The sequence below is a fragment of the Atractosteus spatula genome, chromosome 3 (assembly GCF_055471065.1).
Source record: "Atractosteus spatula isolate fAtrSpa1 chromosome 3, fAtrSpa1.hap1, whole genome shotgun sequence".
Classification (NCBI taxonomy): domain Eukaryota; kingdom Metazoa; phylum Chordata; class Actinopteri; order Semionotiformes; family Lepisosteidae; genus Atractosteus; species Atractosteus spatula.
This window is the reverse complement of record NC_142708.1, coordinates 64,251,755-64,274,833: the sequence shown is the minus strand read 5'-3', so window position 1 is coordinate 64,274,833 and position 23,079 is coordinate 64,251,755. Positions and strand designations below refer to the sequence as shown.

The 23,079-nt window shown below is 40.5% G+C and overlaps 1 protein-coding gene across 1 annotated transcript in view; it reads left to right on the top strand.

The window, feature by feature from the left end:
- Window positions 1-5,284: 5,284 nt before the first annotated feature.
- LOC148838163 (netrin receptor UNC5C) overlaps window positions 5,285-23,079 on the top strand; it is a 178,758-nt gene continuing 160,963 nt past the window's right edge. Inside the window, exon 1 of the mRNA XM_088911356.1 lies at window positions 5,285-5,781. Coding sequence (XP_088767482.1) covers window positions 5,667-5,781 — 115 coding nt within the window. The 5' untranslated portion in view covers window positions 5,285-5,666. The remainder of the gene's footprint in view (window positions 5,782-23,079) is intronic.

Genomic DNA, 23,079 nt, shown 5'->3' with positions numbered 1-23,079 from the left:
ATCCTGAAACATTCATTAGCATCAAAGATGTTACCATGAATATGAACATTTCCTGTACACCCAGATGGGTAACTTAGGGTTTCTACATTGGGTAGTTCCATGCTGAGCGATCAGACCCCTTCACTGCCTCTAAGGAAAGACCTGCACAAAAGACTCGCTGACGAACTGCCTCATCCACAATACAAAGGAGGATTTGCACATTATCAAAAACAAATCATCCCTTCAAAAAGCCTGTCAAATCCTGATGTTATTAATTACAAATGTGCTTCTATCTGTTTAAAAAGAACCTTTGCAAACTGTGAATGACTTAATTTAAAAAAGATAACATCCCCCAGCTCTTTGAACATTGCCTTTTTTCTAGAAGAAGCAAAATTAGAGATGATTTCTTACCTCCAGGAAAAGTTTGAAAAATATACAGACTTTAATAGAAAAAAACAGTTCTCTTTACCAGCACCAGATCAGGTAACATTCTATTCCAAGTATTTCTGCATAAATTGAGCAGCTTCTAAGTCCTAAAAAGTTAAAGTAATGTCTTAAAAGCAACTCGATCAGTAATTATTGGGGTAATTTCAGAGAATCATTGTTGAATGAGACGAATGTCCTGGGTCTAGCACAGACCATCAAGCCACCATCTGCATGATTTTTAGAAGATGCCGTGTTTACCAGGGTGCAATGAGGTCACAGGATATTTGAACTACAACTTTTTTATACCACAGAATTGCACATGTTTTTACAAATAGCAGGAGCCACTAGGTATGTATGGTTCAGTCAGACTTTCATAGACGTTACCTGGCTGTTGTGTAATATTGTGAAGTAAACTCTATGAAGACTCTAGGATGATGATCAACAACTCCCTCTCCTGTTTTCCCAGGTTGGAGTTTCTCTCATTTTTATTCTGTTGATGCTACTTATGTGACTCACTTGGTAGCTAGAATGAGACCTACTGCCTCTGCTCTATACCCTGTTCCTGTACCCCACTCAAGATACTTTCCTCTGCTGTATTTCCATCAATCCCAATTACTCATGGAATTCCACAGGTGCTTTCCCACATACTTTACATTGTAGAAATTATATGAAGCCTTTTGGTCAGATTGTTCTCTATCATGGACTTAGATTTCACTGTTATTCTAACTTAATCAGAGCAAATACAGCAAACCAAATCAGACACTACTGCTGCCTGTCTGACATCAAGTTATAGATGCAACAGAACTTTCTTGTGACAAGACTGAGGTCATGCTTACTGCCTCCTAACAACAGTTACGCAAAATTGGTGATTTCAGTGTCATGAAATTAAACCCTTGACCGAAGTTATTTTTGACCCTGTGTTGTTACTTGAAGCCCATGCTAGAAATCTCAAAGGGTATCATTTTTCCATCTGTGTAACATTACCAGGTGTTGAAGTCCTTGTTCTGCCTATCCGGCTAAATTGTTGACACATAATACATTATTTCATCAAGATTAGACTACTGTAATACATTGCTTTCTAGGCTATTTCCTGAGCTACTAAATAGGCTCCAGTGTGTCCAGAATTCTGGGCTTGTCTTCTAACCAGAAATATACTGACTAAGTATTTAACTCCTGTCCTAAGTAAATGGCACCTGCTCTCTGTGAAATTTAGAGAAGGTTCTAGAGTTCGCCTGATTACATATGAGGCAAATGATTGACCTAGCTCTAGATTATCTTTAAGCACTTATTGCAAGAGTACAACTCATCTCTTAAATTTGAGAAATACTGATTTGTGCCTTCACATTGTACCAAATATAAGGTTCTACATAATGTGTGACAATAGCTTCTTTTGGACAGATCCATGATTGTGGAACCTCTTGCCCAAATCTGTTAGAGACTCTGCAACTGTGGACATTTTTACTAAAGGTTTTCATGTGCAATTCTATTTAACTCCTGGTTTAATCTAGTCATTCTGTTGTGTGAAGTGTGACCCTTAAGTGTCATTTTTTTCAAATGCAAAGATATTTTAAGATAAGAGAGTGTTTCCAGCTCAAGCAGGGCTGTGCACTTACGAGAGTGCAGCATGATAAATATTTGAGAAATAAATAGAAAGTTTTATGGGCTTTGCTAAATAAAAACTGCAATGAAATAATTTAACAAGAATAAGACCAAAGGAATATCCTCACAAAGTCTATTGACAGGAATGCCTGAGTTCCCATTACATACTGTATATAGTGCAGAGATGTTTGTGAACCGCTCAGAAACTGAAATACCTAAAATTACTTATTTAATTTTATGGTTTGTACATCATTGTATTTGAATGGTTTTCAATTAGAATGGGAACATATATTGCATTCATTTCTAAAATAAAAAATGTTAATTTAACAAAAGTAGAAAGGCACTTGAAATATTTACAGTTCACAATGTTCATTATAGAAAATATAAAGGTGTTGCAAACTTCAAACGTGTAGGGCAGTAGTTTATATTATATACAGTAGCTTATACTATACATATAGTACAAATATATAGCTATTAATTTGGCCTCTGGGCATTTCAGGCAGAGAAAAATATCATAACAAATATATTTATGTTATACCGCATAAATCATCTTCAACTAATTCAGTTTGGATTACAAAATGTTATTTGTTGTTGCAGAACAGTCCTGTGTTATAATATAGATATTTCAATGACTGGGACACGCTTTCAGAATAGCTTCAGGAGTGTTCAGTTTGGAGCCCAGCTCCAAGTTCAGAGGGAAATGAAGCTTTTACTTTCGTGATATGGTAGTGTTACGCATCACGTTAGTGGACTTACTTCACTGTACCTCTGATAACAGGTAAAGTCCAGGAGATGAAGTCTCCACATTTAAGAGATTCTTCCATCATATTCTCTGAGTTTCACTGCAGCTGTCAGTGACTGGATTGTAGGAGGATTTGCATCTCCAAAAGAGCATCTTGAACAAAATCTCTGGCCTTTAATTCAGGGAACAGCCACTGTAAATGAAACCCTCACAATGATCTGCACTAACAGTCTGCATAATTAAAGGTGATGTAAAAGTCTACAAATCTGGTTGGGAGTTATGAAAGGAAGACAGACCAATTTAGTTTAGTCACCGAGATCTTTGGTGTTATCGGTGCACTGAATCAATGAGGTCTTCCCACATGAGAGAGGCTTAACCAGCCAGTATACAGTGCATCATGATGGGAAGACACGTCCCAGGGAAGCAGTAAGTATTAGCAATGACAGCACAGAAGTGTGAACCAGCTGTGATACATTAAACAATAGTCAGAAATTTAGAAATTACCTTTTCATGAAGACTAGCTATTTTAATTAGACAAATGTTATCAGGAGAATATCTTCACCCATTCCACCTATTTCATGTAGCCTGCTCTGATTAAGTTCTAAAAAGGTTTTTTATTACATCAGGTTTGTACAGTGTGCCTCAGCTGATTAGAGGAGTCAGTTGTAGTGGATAGCTTCATGTCTACAGGCTATAATAAAATTATCTTTTGGAATAAAATTGGAATTAAAACACCGTAACAACTAACATTTACATTATGTTTTTCTTGGTATCATGTTCTTGAATTTGGCAAATCTTGTGAATTGTAACTTGATTATGGACATAGTTGTGTTTTCTCATTGTATCTTTGTAATGTGCTTTTTACTGCCTGACCCATGACTAGAATGAGGTTTGTGAGTAGGAACTGCTATAGAGAAGTTGTGTCCAGTCTCAGAACCGAAGAGCCATAGTCCAGTAGGATATATAAGGAATCATTAAATCAGCATTCAGTATTAAATCGGGTATGTGAGTCTCCAGGAGCCGAAGCATCAAGCTTAATATTTGGGTGTAACCCATATTCCAGCACACATTATCCTAGTGCACATTTTCCTCTAAACAAGGCACAAGAAAGAAGTTAAGATAGGCAAAATGTCTGTTTTGTGGGATTCTCTTTGCCCACTTCTTCTTCAATCTCTCCTCAAGAAGCAAGGGTAGTGTAAAGGCTAAAAGCCTTAACTGCATGTTATCACAATTTTGTGATGATGGTGTTCATCATGGCCTGAGCTTCAATGCGTGTTGCTGTTGTTTCTCTATACTTGTGACAGCAGGACAGACATGTGTGGGCCCTGCAGGCTGCTCCCTCTGTGTTTGCTTCTGTTCCCACAGTGTAGGTGTGCCTGGAGGGTCAGCTCTCCCTGCAGCAGGGCAGGGTGGTGGTGGAGACCTGCTGTCGTGTCCTTTCCCTCTGCTGCTGGTGGTCACATGAGGATTAGCTTTACAACCTCAATCATCGCTCCTCAGAGCCTTGGCAAGTCAGAGAAGCCGGCGCAGGTCCACATCATGGTGCGAGGGTGTTTGGTGTGGTTCTCTGCTCTGCTGGTTCCTGCTGCACCCTTCTGTAGCATGTTGTATTCCTCCCTTTGTTCAGCCATTCAGCTCCTGAGATGTACTCTAGCACCTCTCTTCCCCAGACACAGGGCAGGGCAGACATAGACACAATAACGCACACTCACACCAATTTTCCCAGAAGCCACCCAACCCACTAGCATGTCTTTGGACAGTGGGAGGAAACTGGAGCACCTAGAGGAAATTTACATGAACATGGTGAGAACATGCAAACTCCATACAGATAGGACCTCAAGTCTGAAATTGAACCCAAGGCCCCAATGTTGTGAGGCAGCAATGCTAACCACAGTACCACTGTGCTGCCCAACTGCAATACTAATGGTCAGTAGTATTTGCATCCTCTGCAATGATTTTAGTGCATTTAGTTAAAAAGATACATTTTTAATCAAGAATTAAATGTAAACAACGCACAAGCAAAGTGTAATTTAGAAAACTATGTATAATTTTGGACACCACGTTCTAGCAAGATACTGTTGCTCTGGATTTTCTCTCAATCCAGAGAAAAATAACAAGATATATTGCGGGGCTTAAAAGTATTCCCTGGTCTAACAGGCTGAAAAAAACCGAACCTTTTTTAGTCTTGAACAAATAAAATGTCAATAAGATGTCCCAATTGAAGTCAACTCAGTGGAATTAAAGATCTGTGAATTAACCAAATTACACGGAGGCGGTGATGGTTGCTTTTTGCGTTATATTGATGTTAACTGCACGGTAGGTGTGCAACGCGCAAACACCGGCTGAACTGTACGTGTGCGCTGATGCGACATAATTCTCTAAAAGGGGCTTGTTTGTAAAATTTCTTCTGTGGCAGAGTAAACACCCATTCCGAGCTCCAGTCCGGTTATTTACAGTCTCCGTAAAGAAGGCAGGAGCACGTTGGAGCTCCATTGGCTGGGAAGTGTGGCTAAGACAAGAATTTCTCTCAGTCTCACCGCTTGGAGTAGAAAGAGAGAGGCAGAGTTCCAGTAGGATGCTCTCTGTCGAGAGTACGAGGTAGCAGCCGTGGAGGATAACACACTTTGAAAAAAAATGCACCGAACAGTCCCGATTCCCCAAACCCCGCAGTGTGTCCTGCTAAACGCGCATTAAAAGAAACACACAGTGGAACCTTGTCTGCTGTCTTCAAAAGGAAATTGTCTATGCTAGAGGGCGGTGGCACTCGCTTTACATTGAAGTGGGTCTGACACCAGTCCTGGGACCCCACGAACCTGTTTTCTTCCCGAGTCAGGAAGAACAAAGCAGAAAGTTCTTGAGCGGTCCTGCCGCAAAGCAGCGGATTTTGTGATCCACGAGGAGTTGTTACATCCTTCGTATCATGGGGAAAAGTCAGCAGACTGGACACATTGGGACAGGACTGGGATACGTACTGCAAATGTGCATCTTACCTGGACTCGCAGTGTTGTTCGTCATCAGCACAGCTTCCGCTCAAGGTAAGAAATGTCGATGTCCCGTTACCTGGGCGTTGTGGGACGCGCTTTAAGCACATATATACTGTATACACACGTACATTATATTGTATTAACTTCTGATGTAGCGTGTTTGCACTGACAGGCGCTTCATGTAGAACACTTGCAAAGTTTTATGCATCTTACTCTTGTAAATACCAGCTACGTTTAAGTTTTTGTTTCCGAAAAGTTCAATTTTCCTGTCGATCGAACGAAGCCGTGGAACCGAGAATAATTTGTGCGCAATGCAAACGCTAGCGTGATAGGACGATTGAAAGCACAGCAGGTTCTTTGACTTAGAGGGAATCGCAAAAAAAAAACTGACAGAACTTCAGGCGGACACAGGTTTTGTGTGCGCCGACTATAGTTTAGAGCTTGTGCTCTCGATACTGTGGGGAGGTTTATGGTCGGCTATGGTCGGCTGTGTTAACTTAGAAGTAGCCAAGTGCTACAGGCACCATGTGCATTCATGCTCCCGATTAAGAAGTAATCCACAATGTAAATATTGGAAAACGGCTTTATTACGGAATAATTAGCAGTCCACGAAATTTAATAGGGGTTAGTCTGTTTAGTTTGTGTGTCGTAAGCAAACATTTGTTCATGCTGGAATCCAAACAAACACTGGACAGAACGGGCTCCGCTTCAAAGGCTCTCTTAAATCGGTCAAGGATGCGTCCACTTCGGTGCGGACTTCCTTTATTTGACAGGGGAAAAAAAGTTAGAATAATACAATTAGAAAGTCGTCTGTTTAAAACCAAAGTCTGACAGCTTTGCCTCCTGTCTCGATTCATCCAACATTGGCAGGGATCATTACAGATGTAGAAATGCTGGAGAATCAAAATATAAGAATCAGGCACTGAAGGTGTGTGATAGCGGCGGCCTCGGGCAGAGCTTTCCAGTGAAAACGGAGTGGAGCTACAGTATGACTTTGCTCTCACCAACAGTTGCATAATTGGGAGGAAAACTGGAATCATAACCGATTAATTAGCCCCGAACAATTCATACGCTGAGACCCGCTTTCCTGTACCTGGCGCGACATTAGAAGCTTGCCCGTGTATAAGCTCTTTCGAAATAATCGACATTTCTGCCGAATACAGGGTAGCTCATGGGCCACTTCAATAAGCAGCACGTACTGTACAGAATACACCGATTTAATTTATAAGAAAGTGTAGTCTCGGCTGCTGTTCGCCAATTATTTAACCATTTTGGATTAAGTTTGGTAAACTGAATAACATACATAAAATGCTGTATGAAATATACGTAATCTATTTTAAAATCAGTTGCAGTGTGGCTGGTGAACAAATATCGTTGACATTACATATTTAAGCGGAAAGTTAACGAGCCCTTAGCACCATAAATATTATTACTGCATTTCAGCCGAACTGTAAACTTACAATTTTCATTGTTTTCCAGCTGGTTGGGAATATTTTCATACAATTATTATACCTTTAATTATTTCGATAAATTGTAATAGTAAAAATAATTATGTACCGAAAATTATTTTTCTTTTGCTTGGAAGTACTATTTTCCGTTGTGGATTACAGAGTAAATATTTCCCATTCCTGTCTCTCTTGCTGCCTTCGAAGAATGTTTAATTTACTTATTTTTGCACTCCGAGCCACGGACTGTTTCAGTCCCTCTGTATGCTGTGCTGTAAATAGTATATGTTTTAGAAATAAATTATTTTGCAAATAGCCTACGTTGTTACTGATTTCAGTTGTTCTGCAGCATTTATAACCTACAGTATGTTAACTACGGCGGGCTTTATACAGACTCTTACTGTAAAGGTGTAATTATTTTATACCCGAATATGCAGCTTTAACAAGTTAATGACTGAAACTTTTTAAAGCTGATCGTAATGCGTATACAACAATATACGGATAATTCGAATCTCTGAGTATTATTATTATTATTATTATTATTATTATTGTTATTATTATTATTACTTATACAACTACTTATGGCTGTTTTGACTTTAACACCGCTTTACGCAAGGACACAGCTTAGATATGGTTGTTCTACGTGCGCTTGTTCTCCCGGCTTTGAAACATGGTTGCACTTCCTTTGGTTATGTGACCAATAGGTGTATTTATTCCAGATCAAACAGAGTGTATAGACTATTGAATGTTTAAATTCACATAAACAATATAGAAGGAGAGTATCTAGTTACTCCGTTTCTCTAACTTCTTGTTTATTCCGGCGATGGGGTTGTTTGGGCTCGACAGGGTCTGGTTAATTTCATTGGCGCTGTGGTGTTTTGCGGGGTGCTGAGAGACAATTTGGGGAGACGCGAATGGACGCAGTGGGGAGCGCTGGAGAAACCCATTGATAAACGCCATGCTTCGGCACTCGAGGGCTGAAGAGAAAATGAATTTCACCCTCTTCAAATAGGTGTAGCGAAATCTTTATTTTTCTTTTTATTCTTCAGGCGGATACTATATACATCAAAGTCGTTTGAATTTTCGCTTTAACGTGTAATGACATGAAATAATTTGGAATCTTTTCATTGAATCATTTCATTGTCTCCGTGGGCTATTAAACTGAATTATTTTCCTGACATTGGAGCTATCTCCGTGTTTGACAATATAACGCGAACGGAGAGAAAAGCGGTTCATTGCTCCTAGGAGAGCTGTCGCAGAATGGGGGTCGCTTCTGGCGGCGCGTTGGCAATTTGGGGTGCGTGCTTCTCACTTGGTAAGAAATGAGCAAGCTGTCGTACTCAGCCCACTTCTGTCCTCACGCCTGCTTACGAACTTAAAACCACAGCGAACACTGACCAACCCGCGGAAACATACAGTACTGTATTGACAAAGTCCGCGTGTGAGATGCGTCTAAACCGGATACCAGTTTTCCTCGATTCTTCTGATGAATAACGTTACTTCAAGCTATTCGGAAAGTTTTTTTTAAGGAAAAAGAAAAGTAAAATCTAATGGTGTGCGTTAGGGGCTAGTGTGAAGAATAAAATGGCTTTTTGATTGTTCACTCTAGAATAAAGTTTTACATTTTCTGCTGTGGATCTGTATAAATTGTTAGTTACAGTACCTGTGAGACCGTAGTTCAAAAACCAAAGCACTGGCCCACTGATTCAGACACAATGGGTGTTTTTTTAAAGTAACAGCTGGATAGTTTCTAACAGAAATGATTAATAGTTTGCATGTAATGCCTATTTTTATGTGAAGCTTTAATACCATTAAATTTAAACCTCGTGCACGTGCTTGAATCTGTGGTGTCAGATTCCTTATACACGTAAAGGCTTACCTGGTGAAGTGATTGATTTAAAATTCTTCTTCACGGTGGTTTGTGGAGTTCCTCTCTAGTTAGCCAATAATTACTACAAACGACTTCTAAATTACAGTCAGTGTTGCTTCCGAAGTAGAGTGCTGCACACTGTAAGGGCAAGAGTTTTTATTTAATCCAATTCATGGTGTGATGAGCATAGACATTTTCATTTTGCAACTGCATGTCTCAGGCAAACTTTATTTTAATCTGAAAGGTTACTACAAGTAGAAGTAGAATATTAATTTAGCAGGCACTCTCCTGTTAAATCCGGGTACAGTACCTTCAGATGTGTCTTTTACAAGAGCGGGAGCTGGTACCAGTGGCTCTGGCAGCACTCTGGTTTGGCTTGAGAAGGACTATCCAGAATCTAGAACCATGCTGACTGCCCAGAGGAGGGCTGGGAATTTCGCAGGCCGTGGCCGGGGTAATTACTGTAACTTTCATTGGACGCTTGTGGCTCTGGAGCTGCAGTGCTGTGATGAGTCACTCCAGTCATGTTTTTAAAAGGGAGCAGAGAGTCTGAGGGAGATGGGCCCAGCCCGGCCCTGTCAGGAGCCCTCGGAACACAGTTCACACAGCAGTGACACAACTCCCAGCGGCTGGAGAAGCGCCTTCAGCTTCTGATTTAGCATGTTTTTAGGTCTCTGTGGTCGGGGTTCTGTCGTCACAGGTCACCAGCCGATTATATCCCCGGTCCCGTAGTTTTGAGAAAAAAATCAATGGCCACTGACTACATTTTGCTGCTTTGTTAAGACACAGCATTATTCAGATCTGTGCAAAACCATGTTAAGTCTTTGTATATTTTGTAGGACACACAGCATTATACATCCTCTGTTTACTATAGAACAGCGAATCATTTTCAAACACCGATATTTTTACCGCGTTTTGCTTTCTAAGCCATCATAGTTTTTAAGGAACAGGTGCTATGCACATATCTTACAATTGTCTTTTATATATTGGCAAGTACATAATGAATATTCTAAAACAGATTTGTAGAAAAATGTTTTTTCTGGTTTTGGTTCTTTGTATTTGGTACAAGCTTTAAAACTGCTGAAAAACTCATTTTAAGCCACAAGCAGTTCTTCTGACACAGGTTTCATGACATCTTAGTCACATTTCCATCCATAAATGAAACATTATTAGTTTATAGTGGTGAATGTCATTCCTATTGTGATGTGTAATGAGCCCGTTAAGAGTCCTGCTGATTAGTCCTTGTTGTTAAGAAAGGGGTATGTTTATTTGTTGAAGAAAGCCCTGTTGTGACAGAGTAAATTCCAGAAAATACTGTCCCAGGAGAAGGGGAAAGAGGTTGGAATCGGTTTGGATCGCAGAAAATGTGGTGATGATGACTGTTGTTCATGCAGAATGTATCTTTATTCTGGTCTCTGAAATAAAAAGGGATAACACATTGTATTTTTGTAAACAGTATTAGTTTAACTGAAGGCAATGTTTGTGTGTCTTGGTCAGAACAAAAGCACAGTTCTGCAGCTGCACATTCTGTTTAATGGACAAAACCATTACGACTGAGTGGTCTGTTGTCCAGAAATGTTTACAACAGATTTCGCCGCGGTTCGTCTCCAGTGACGGGCACCAAGCTGTTCGCAGAATGTTGTTTAAAGGTCGAACATTTATTCTCAAAGACAGTGGACATTTTTCACTAAATTCACTGTGACTGCACAAACCTCTTGGTCTATGAAAAAGCCGTAAGCTAAAAGTAACCGTGAACAGCATGTGAAACAAACATGTTAAAAATTCTTTACAATATTTCAGTGTTGTTGTGCGTGCCATGAATGACATTTCTTAACAATAATAACTTGTATTTAAAAAGCAGCTTTTCAATTCCGAGGATGCTGTATATAGTGATGAAGAAAAAGACAGCAAAAGTACAATAAAAAGTAAAAGAAAAGAAAAAATAAACAGGAACATACAGTTCATACAAATAGAATGTACAGTAGGTCAATCAGACGTAGGCTCTAGTAAAGAGATGAGCTTTGAGTTTGGATTTGAAGAGAATCTGAGAATGTATCCCCTGTAGAGTCTGTGGCAGGGCATTTCATGACAATGGAGCAGTGACAGAAAAAGCATGGTCTCCGGAACGTTTAGTCCTGAGTACCGGAGCTTACGGGAGGGAGTGTAAACATGGAGGAGTTCAGAGGTGCATGATGGAGCCATATTTAATAAAGCCTTGAAAGTCAGTAACAACATCTTATATTGAATACGTGACTTAATAAGCAACAAACGTAAAGATTTTAGTGTAGGATTATTATGCTGCCAGAAAAGTTAAACTGTTGAAACTGTTGTAGTCCAGTGGTGTGGCCTGAACTTTCAGATGTCAATTGTAGAAGTTTTACAGTAGAAACAGCTGTATCTTGTCTGCTGTTGAAGGGTTCTGTGATTCTGGGGCCTCTAGCACATATTTTATCCTGCTTATTGTGCTCTCTATGCTTAAACGCTTGATCTATCATTTCTTAAATCTGACTGTGGTCTTGCTGGGTGATGCAGGAATGCTTGAGTTTTCTGGGTGCAGGCAAACCGAGTTTGCTTGAGGAGAATTTACTGCTTCGCATGAAAAACTACTGCTTTGGTTTGTATTGATTGTGCGTATTGAACAAAGAACCAGAGAGCACTACTTCACTCAGGGATTGACAGGTTTGTTGCCACAAAAGCCTTGTATTTTTTTTAAAGATGAAGATAAATATTTCTATGGAAACCATAAAAAATTTCCGTCGCTTATAAAATCTGGATAGTGTTTACACAGTGCACCCAGGAAAAAAAAGCTGTATTTTCAGTGACATAAAAGAGAAAGGCTACAAAGGAAAGCATTTGATCTTTGGTTCCAGTGCCTGATACAGAGTGCTCAGGTACTGCAGCTTTGTATACAAAGGGGCACCAGTCTATTACGTGCTGTGTAGCCTCAGATTGATGACTTGTGAGAAACTGAGGCTCTTCCGGTCCTTTCAGTTCATTTCTTTAAAATGAGTTTGCTTAGTGGATCGTCGTTCAACTGTCGTTCCTAACAATATTATACATGGGAAGTTATTAAGTAAAAAATATTGAAAAATAGCGAAAGCCCCAGTTTCCCTCATCATGTTTCCAGACTGATATGACAGGGGTATTTAAATAATATTTTAACTGTTTAGAAAGACCAAATCAAATGCTGTTCTTTCATTATTATTTATTATGTTGTTTTTGTATTTTTATTTTACCTTGTTTGGAGAAAAATACAAGAAAAGGTGTCTTTGTCACTAGGATAGCTGTGAATTCTCCACACACTGCCAGTATTCCCACATAGCCTCTCGTAGCATCTCAAAGGCCATGCTTTCTTATTGAAGCTGCTATGCTTGGCACAGAGCAAGCTGTCCTGCAGGAGGGGTGGGTTCCTTAGGTCCTCAAGCATCACAGAATCCTCTGGAGTTCCTGGCACGTCACCATGCAGTTTCTTAATTAAATTCCCTTTTTGCTTGCAGATACTGTGTAACATTTTTTTTCACTGTTGTTTGCTGAAGAAGAAAGCTGCATCCCTTGAGGATCTTAGATTACGAAAACCCACTTTCTGTGCACATGTTCCTCAGACCAACTATTAATGAAGGAAAGAAAAGATTAAAGAACCACTATGTGTCCACCCTGCACGCAGGTCTGCCTGGGGTTTGCAGTACATTGACCTTGACCAAAGGCAGAAGTTCAGTTTGTTTAGGGTCAACTTATTTTTTGCACATAATGTACATGCTAAGAATATTATGTAAGACGTTACTACCTGTGTGGTGTTGGGAACATTTTCTAAAAACATGTAAACATGTAAAATGCACAGCTTTATTCATAACTATGTAATCACCAGTTCATTACAATAAAACAAAATTACTCATTTGGTTTAGGGTCGTTTGAATAGTGTTATAGTTCACCTTGTAATGGACACGGAGTACACTACATGACGTTGCAGCACAAATATTGAGGGGGTAGTTTACGCTGCACTGGTTCAAGTGAAATTCCAATAAGAAGAAAGTGCTGACTGTCAGATCCTCATGGGCACTAAAGATGACATAATCGCCATTCCGGAATCCTGAGGAGGCTGCTGTCATTGGCTGTAATGGGAAGTCTAACCAGGCCATTCTCCATCCATTAAGAAAGTCGATATACCAGAAGAATACTGTTTCTGTCTAATTAATGGACAGAGGTTTCGGTACTTATGAGGTGCACCCATTATAGCACCACATGGGAATGTGTTCAAGGTAAAGTTGGGTTTATACCGAGCAATTAAGTTATTTGACCAGACATGTTTATATTTTTCCTTTAAATTGCCATCTGAAAGCACAGTTAATTAAATAAAGTTTAGCACAGGAGTTATTGTTATCCTCTGCAAAAAAGGAGTGATGCAAGGCAGTTAATGTACTGTACTAAATACTCTACAAATAAGGCAACTAAAAGTCAGTTGTATATCGTAACTTGCAGGCTGTCCAGTTACAGTTAAAGACAGAGTAAAGCAAGGATATGACTCGATAAGTGGTGTTTGTTATCTGCAGCTCCTGCACAACCTAGAGTGGCTGTCTCAGGTCTCTAACCTGTCTCCCAGATCTCCCAGAATCCCCAGCTGTCACAGAGCCAGACACACAGTCGTTTTTTCTGGGCTCGTCCTGTGCGAGGATCCCTGTGGACAGCATAAGCACTTGAAGGCACAAGGAAACAAGCGGATGAAACTGTTGTTTTTAACCTGCTGAACCCAGTACAACAGAGAGGGGCAGGAGTTTCCTTGTCATCCTATTTGCAGTTCCTCACGGGTAGCCAAACAGATGCCTGGATTTGGAGCAGTTTGAATATGTATCTGAGAGTAAAAAGAAATGACAGGAAGCTTCTGTTTGTGCGACGCATATTGTACACTCTTTTACCTCTTGTCTGAGAGCCATTGGAAGGTGATCCCTTTCAAACCCAATATTCATGCTTCTTTTGGAGGTTGGAAACAAAAGCTTTACTGTACGTCTTCTGAAAGGAACGATGAATGCCACTGGACAAACCAAAAGAAATATCTTTTCCCCAGAGCTGTGAAGTTTAAATCTGTAAATTGGATGTGTGAGTTTGAAAGGGATTTTTCTAGGTCTGGAATGCTTCATTCAGGAGTTTTTTCTGGTTTATAAGCCTACCATTGTGTAATTTTTTAGCATTTATTATTTTCACTTTGAAAAGAAATCTGAAATTATGTACACCGTGGTAGTTCCTTTTTGTGGATACATTACATTGATGTACAATAGTCTTAAAAAAAACAATTCAGGCATTATTTAACAAGTAATCTATCATTTACATTGTTCCAGTACATTGCATTGTAATGTTATAACCATGAGTTACCTCTAGAAGTGACACCTTTTGTCACTGGTAGTAGAAAAAAAAGTTGTATTTTTAGTTCTGTACGTAGGTGTCTGAGGAAAAGGGAGCTCTGTGCGGCCAAGGCAGGTTGGTTAGTGAGCGCCTGTGAAATCCGAGATCCTGAGTGGTAATTAATCACTTACTGTCAAACCCCAAACTACAGGCAAGCATGGCTGTAGGACTTCCAATTCTATTACCAGCCCATTAGCGGAGCCCAGCACAAGCACTTGCAAGTGCATTCCAGCTTGGACGCGGGGTATGACCTGCTTGTCATGAAAATGGATTCCCTATTTTTCAAAGAAGAAAAAAAACATACATATTCATATCTGACGTGGGGGGGGGGGGGGGGGGTGGTCAAGACGTTCAAGTGGTTACTTACGTTCACACCGTCTTTGCCTGATATCAGGACCCATGTTACCGATGGCTAGAGATAGACTACAGTGTATCATTTTAACGCATACACAGTTCATGTACTGGAGCCAGTCAGCTTAAGGAAAACAGGACAGGTGTTCTAAATATTTAATTTATATGGTAATTGTGGGGACTGTGGGCTGGAAGTCATATTCTGAGAGATTGTGCAACTGTGTGTCACTCATAAACCTGTGAGTGCCTTTATTGTAGTTCGATTTTCGGTCAATTATAATTTAATATCCTTCTCTTCACAGTTTACTGCAAGTCTGGTGTTGCAAAACGTATATTTAATTAAACTAAAGGTCACTCTGAGGAAAAACTGGTGCCAGAAAGCAGCTGGAAACCCTGTATACTCTGCATCTCATGTTCAAGGGTAGTCCGGACAGAACCTGCATTTCAATGCAGCTGGTTTAAGAAGGAATAAACGGGCTCAGTAAATCAGAACTCGTTGCTCGACTGTGACTGCAGCTGTGCTGATGAGGGCCGCAGCCAGGGGCGTCTGAAGGGGACGGAGTCGCCGATGTCACTGTGGTTTCATTAGCATGCTGAACGGAGAATTAGGCTTTGTATGTTCTCCTTGGCCAGGGTCCATAATCCTTCGTTTTAATATCAAATCTTCTATTAAAGTATGTTCTCTTCAAAAAAACTCAATCGCATGCCATCAAAATGGGCTATCCTGTATTTCTGTTCACGTGGTATGTAATAGGCTGAAATACAAATAATCCTAATAAATTACTTTTTGAAGTCTTTTACAGAATTAAATAAATGCATTATGTAGTACTAGAAAAGAAAGTTTTTAGAAATTTACTTAAGTCTTTTTCATAACTCAAACCATTAACTTCTCTGTTGTGACATGCTTTTTATAGAGTCTTTAAAGTCTATGTGAGGTTTGTCTGTATATGTATACAATGTATACTGTATAAGGAACAAGTAATGGTTTATCCCATGCTGAAAAGAGAAGAAAGAAAACACAACGTTTCGACCGGGGAGCCTTCTTCAGGTGTGATTTGAAATGTATAAGGATCAGTGAACTGTATAAAGATCAGGTCCTGAAATTCTAAGCATTTTCCTAAGGTATCCACTGGGTGATCTATTTTATGTTAATATCACAAAAGATATAATTGTACAAAAACTACTTTCACCATGCATCCTTGTCCAAATAATTTACTGTAGTTGTCCCCAACATAAAATCTGCAGAGGAGCAACACTATTAGACAGAATTTATTCAGAAATTACCAAGACGCTGTGCATCTCGAACATTTTCAAATGCATAATAGAGTATTTGAGTGCAGAATATTTCTCCCGTCCAAAAGGAGGTTTTTTACATTATGGTTATAAAATATGCTTAATAAAACCATACACAGTGTTTACAGAACCTGAGGTATAACTTTCTGTTACGTAAGCAAATTCTTTTCTTTAGCCCTGTTCTTGCCAATGGTTCATTGCAAAAAAAACATGGTGTTCACAAGCTGCCTTTCTTCTTGTAGGTAAAATCATTTTATGTTAAGATAACTGGTCTGGCCCAAAATCTTGCTCTTACCTTGTCCTAGTGAGTTAAGAGAGAGTGTGCGTGCTAGGAAAGACAGGAAGCACTAGTCTGATGTTGATTAATAGAATTTAATAGTCCTTCAGAATGGTATTAGATACATGTACTGTATATTGTAATAGTTTTGGGTTTGGTGAGGACGGACTCAGTCACTCAGACACTCGTTAAGTAAAGAAAACAACGCTTTTATTGAACTCCGGTATAGCCAGCACAGCACTCTCTGCGCCCGCGCGCCAGCAGAGAAAAAGACAGACTGAAAGTGAGAGAGAATGAGCAAGCGCCAGAGAGAGACAAGAGAGAGAGCAACACACTGGGGTCTATTCGGGTAGCTACACAGGGATGGGGTGGCAACTGGATAACAGGGGTGTGAAACCAGGGAATTATTTACAAGAATGCGGGCGATCTCATCACACTGTACGCCCGTTTCACAGTGGGTCAGTTGCACTGGGCAGCAGCTTTCCTTGTCCCCGCCCTGACCACTACTACTCCCGTCCTGCCCCTCGCCGCGTACCCTGCGCCAGGTGAATGCGCTACAATATTAAACACTTAAAATTCAAAACTTGGGACAATGCCATATGAGATAAAAGCTTTTGGTAGGTTACTGGTGTACAGCTTGTTGGTTTAGGCGCAGATATTGCCTCTCTTCCATCTGCTTGGGTGGGGACTAGCACCCCAGTCTCTGGGGCTTGTGGAGGGCCTCTTCGCTGGAGCCAGGCCAGCCACAGGGTTAGAATAATAGTAATAATTAATAATTGCTTACACTTATATAGCGCTTTTCTGGACACTCCACTCAAAGTGCTTTACAGGTAATGGGGACTCCCCTCCACCACCACTGATGTGCAGTTCCACCTGGATGATGCGACAGCAGCCATAGTGTGCCAGAACGCTCACCACACATCAGCTATCAGTGGGGAGGAAAGCACTTCATAGATGAAGCCAGTTCATAGATGGGGATTATTAGGAGGCCATGACTTGTAAGGGCCAATGGGAAATTTGGCCAGGACACCGGGGTTACACCCCTACCATTTTCAAGAAACGCCCTGGGATTTTTAATGACCACAGAGAGTCAGGACCTCGGATTTATGTCTCATCCGAAGGAAGGCGTCAGTTTACAGTATAGTGTCCCCGTCACTATACTGGGGCATTAGGACCTACATGAACCGCAGGCTGAGCGCCCCCTGCTGGCCCCACTAACACCTCTTCCAGCAACAACCTTAGTTTTTCCCAGGAGGTCTCCCATCCAGGTACTGACCAGACCTGCTTAGCTTCAGTGGGTTGCCAGTTGTGAGTTGCAGAGTGATATGGCTGCATAGAATACACCACACAGCCAGCTTGGGGTGAAGTTTCTGCCACATTTTGTTTTTCCTGTGTGGGATGAAGATTACCTCTCCCACTGAATGTCGTTTTCTACGTCCTTCCACCCATCTTCATTTTCAGAAAGCCCTTTAATCCTGGTGAGGGATGTGGCATCCTGGAGCCCGATTCTGGCTCAATGGGGTGCAAGGCAGGACTGCACCCTGGATGGGACACCAGACCATCGCAGGGCACTTTTCTGCACCTGTTAATGTAAATCTCATACATTCTAAATCACCCTGGATAAGTGCATCTACATACATTTTCATAACAATTTAAATGCCGAGTGTATAAGAGTTTTAAGTGGATAACATACCATTCTAAAGGCCTATTAAATTATGTACATCCACGTATATTTTACTATAAGCTGTATAAAAACAAAGGATGAATAGAAGTTTTATGAAAAAGCATTTGGACAATATCCAACCTCGTAAAGGTTAAAAAGACTTATTTACCAGAAACAACAGTACTAACATAATGAATGTGAGACAGCCATTGTCCATTTCCTGTCTGTTGTTTATGAATTTGGGTGCCCGAGTCTTTTTTTTTTGGTTAATGAGCAGATGAAAGTACTGAACAGATAAAGGAATAGCTTTCTTTCATTTTATGGGCTTTAAATTAAGAGATTTCTTTTTGAGGTCTTACAAAGAAGGAGCGTGTTCTGGATTACATTAGCTCTAAACTAACAATGATAAGATTAACATGCCATTCCTCCCCACTGTTTAGGCTTCAAACATGCTCCAGAAGAAACTCTTCGTCTGTAATTATAAACCTTGCATCGGGCGACAGATCATTCTGGGGATTGTGCTTGTTTGTGATTAGGTTTGCCTCCTGAAATCCTCTCCTTGACATTAAACAGAGGAAGTGGTTCCGAGAGAGGCCTGTAATTAGCACCAGCAGGTGCCCACACTGGAATGCAAGAGCAATGTTTGAAGATATACAAATATTGCTTTGGGAAAGACTGCAGTCTGTCAGGTCTGATCTGAGGAAGGCTCAGTGGAGGAAACACATTCCTATCCTAAGGGAAAGTGATTCAAGTTTGAAAGGAAAAGACTATTGTATTTGATGTTTCTGCACCATAAAATGTCACATACACCCACAGAACTATTTCAAAAAAGACAAAACACTAAAGGCTCCGAAGTGATAATCCCCTTCTGCATCCTCTTGATTTTGTTCGGCTTCCAAGTTTTACAGCCTCGCTTTGTGTTTTGATGAGAACACGTGGAAATTGCATTAGTAAATGTAACGTGTTCAATAATTGTAGAAGCAGTGCACATAATTGTGAATGTGTAATTCATAGAACATAATTGCTCACGTGTTACTGAAAAGCCATTTCTTGGTGCATGTGAGGCGAAGAGTTAATAAAAGTCCCCGCTTGCCTGAGTGCAAAGAAAAAGGCAGATAGGTTGGAATACATCTTGTTAAAACTCAGTGAAAAGCAGCAGTTCATAAAGATAAATCTGTTTTCTTTGGTTATCAATTTAGCTATTTATTTAAAGAGGTTGCTTAGATGTTTATTTTATGATGAGGATTTAATTGACATTCGTGAAATTTCTCGTATTGATTTGCCAGCAATGGCATTTGCCTTTGATTACAGAAATTCAGATAGAAGGCCGTGTTTTATTTTCACTATTAATTTGTAATTCTCTGTTATCGATTGTTCTCTCCGCTAGTTTATGAATCAGAAGGGACATTTTTGAGATGCTCTGTGCTGGAGCTGTTAGCCTTGAACAGCCATCAGTAGGAGGAGGGATGGAGAATTTACACAAGCCTTCTTTTCAGCTTTGTTCGCTCTTTTACCAAATTCTTCCTCTCTTGTATGCCCGAGTCCTGAGTCAAGGTTGCAGAGACAGTCTAGGTCTAGTGTTTAACAGGGGGAATTTTTTTCATCTACTCTTCAACTATGCCATGTTCATTTAAAATTGAGAATAGAAGGCACTTCTTAACCCAAAGAGGTGTGGGAGTATGGAACAAGCTGCCCAGCCAGGTTTAAGATGATAGGGTGCTAATACACAGCAGAGATTCTCCTGCCTGAGGTTTAGCTGGAGCCCTTCTCTCCTGATGCTGTGACACATTTCACTGTTTTATGCTGCATGTCTCAAACGTACCGAGACGTTCCCTCTTGTGCAGTAAGTGATAAATTTAACAAAACCAAAAAGTTCAATAAAATAAAAATAAAAAGACACTAATCAATTGTAAGTTAGGCACTCACATAGGCACATGAGGACAACAGAGACTTTTTTTTGTCTTTGGAAGTTGGCAAGAAACCAGCAAAATGCACGTCGTCAAACTGGGGAGAACGTGCAGACTCCACACAGAATTGAGTTGTTAGCTCGAAATGTCTTGGCAGTGTGCCGCACAAAATGCACCAAGTAGCTGGAGTTTATTCAAATTCAAGGAGCACAAGCTTACTCTCAGATTACAGTCTTTGGATAGCAAAAAAGTGTGTGCCTTTTCTCAGATTGCAGTGGATCTAATTTGTTTTTAGAAATGTAATTGCAAGGTGCCATCTGAGGACTCTTCCTTAACTGTGGTCGGCCGGGTTTGGTAGGGGAGTTGAATGTACTGATCGGAGGTTTTCAGCCACTGAGTGGCCTTAGGAACTGTGGAGCATTTCTTTCCAGAATCCAGCAGCACTGTGTTCATTACTTTGTAGCACATCAGCATTGATCTTGTGACTGAAATTCTGCTCTGTACTCCGTTTTCCTCAATTTACCACACTATCTTGAATTCGAAGCCTACAGAGTCAAACTCGTATTTGTTTATTGGACTTCTCCATCTCTCTTGGTTCCTTGTGCATGGGCTTCAAGCAATAATCGCACATTGACTGCAGTTCTGTTGGTGCAGGAAGACTCAGTTTTTGTGGCTTCTATCTGTGTATTCATTCACAGTCAGACCACTAAGAACTCAATCGAACATCTTTAGCTCAAGGCTTACCGAGTCCATGATCATTGTGTCCCTATCACACACAGACACAAAAAGAAATCTCTCCCACAGTCTTCTGAAACAAAAGAGACATCGGCTCAATAGCTACACAGCTTCAGTGCTTCTTTGAGGTCCAGTGAAATCTCATAGATTAATCTATTATTTTTTTCTCTTACCACTTCATCTTCACACTGACCATGAAGAAATGCTGGAAACACATGTGACCTCTGGCTCATGTGCACTGCAGAACCTTTTGCTACTTTTGCTACCACTATTCGATAGTAACCAAATGAGCAAGACAAGGCCAATCCAGCCTCCTAGATCTTGTGAGTTGTCTTCTGTTCCCCAGGAGTCTCCCCACCGAACCCCAGCCGAGCTGAGCTATCTGTGTCCTGCTCTTCCTGAGACCTCTTCTGGGAATCTGGAAACTCCTGGCGGGAGGAGTGCGCTGTATAAATAAAGAGTAGCCTAGTTTTTATTCAAAGTAAAATAGATATCTCGATGCTTCATTTACAGTGACATGCTGTCTTTTTTTCATCCAGGTTGTAAGTTCAGATTGCCTTTTTTATTATTGCTGTTAGGAAATTATTATATAATTTTAAAAAAGGACGCATGCATAATACATCAGTTCTGGATATGTTTTATGCACAGTGTTTATAGGCTCATCAGTTCAATTTGATGCCTTGTCCAGTGAATTTCTCCGGAGTACTGGCAGTTGCGACATGCTTTTTAGTGTTTAATTGGGGCATACTCACAGGAGCTAATTTGGTATAAACATAGTCTAGTATTGCTGTAAATCCTGTTAATGTTATTAGGCTGGGGCATTTGGAACTGTGACATATGATTTCATACTATCTTCAAAAGCTCTCCCTCCCCCCTTTCCTCTCTGTTTAAAAAAAAAAGGCAAACTATTTAAACTTGCCATTAAAAGTTAGACATCAATTATCATAACTCTAGGATCAGTTTCACGACAACTTACAATGTACTTCTTGTACAAAGTGAATTTACGAGTTCATCTGCCATAAAATGTAGCCATTATGCAGTGCCTCTGAGAAGACATGACATATTTTGAGAAACGAGCCTGGAACTGGTTATTAGGCTGGGTATGAAGTATGCGTCCTCTGTTTTTAGGGTTATTTTTTCTTATTTGGTGATTTACAAGTTGTTTAGTTTTCTCATAATGGCCGCCTGGGCGCTGTGGTGTTTGTGCAGTGAGGTAAGGGCTGGAACGGGCTGCCATGAGTTACAGTGCAGCTCAGAGGAGGAGAGGCAGGACCTTGGTGTGGACAGCGGGAGGGACAACATGAGGTGCGATTTCCCTCATTTCATTCTTCATTTCAACACTGTGAATTCAAAAAGGGAAAGAAGGTGCCGCACAGGAGAGGGAGTGTGCGTCTGTGAGAGTCAACATGAGAAATTGTAATCAAAACACATTCTGATGTTCTGTTGTACTTGCATTCAGAATATGGTCTTGCAGCAGAAGACAAATTAAACCCTTAACCTTATGTAAACATCTTTTTATTATACTGTGGGAAAGTGTATAACAGTGTTTGAAAATTATGAATATTTATAATGGTTAGAGTAAAAGCAAGTGGTCACTGCACTGTTTGTAGCAATTCTGTGTTTAAATTCACAGTGCATTAGGGTTAAATGCCCATATTTTCAGTTTTAAGACATTAACATGATTTCTTCTAACTGGAAGCAACAGCAGTAATAAGTGAAAGACGTTGCAGGGGTGCAGGTTTTGAACACCCTTGAAGCTCATCAGTCATTTGTTTTGTAAATTTAGATTTTAAGTCCTAATTCTTTTAGATATGTGTGGTTGGTTTTGTGGAACATCATACTGGGATGAAGAGCCCGTTTCTGAAGCTGGAAGGTAGTGTGAGCACAGGCAGAAGTGCCTGCAGATGCAGGGAGAGGGATTGCTGTTTTGGGAGGAAAGAATCTTCCACGTCTAACGTTATCAGACACCCCAGATATAGCCGGTAAAAAAAAGGGAGATTAATAAATAATAAATGTGGGCAGCGGGGTGAAAGCACCACTTAGGCACAGCAAACTAATGGAGCTGGGAAAAATCTTCAAAGAAGGGATGAGTGTGTCAGCAGAATGGGCTCTCCAAGGCTGTTAGTGTGCTTTTGTTAGTTAATTCCTTATGAGGCCTGGAGACTGCGGAAGACAGTCGGAGATACCAAGATAGACCACAGCTACTCCTGAGTGTGTCACCGGCTGGCCCACAGCATACTGGGTTATGTCCATCCATCACCTGTTGTTCACCTGAGGCTCAGGCATGACCCCGCCAGTTGTCCTGGGAGTCAGATTTAGCTCCTGTGTCTGCTGCTTTGCAGGTGGGCTGCCATTGGGGCTTCTTTTTGAAATTACTGGCACCGTTGTAAAATGAGTTTAACTTAACTTTCGCT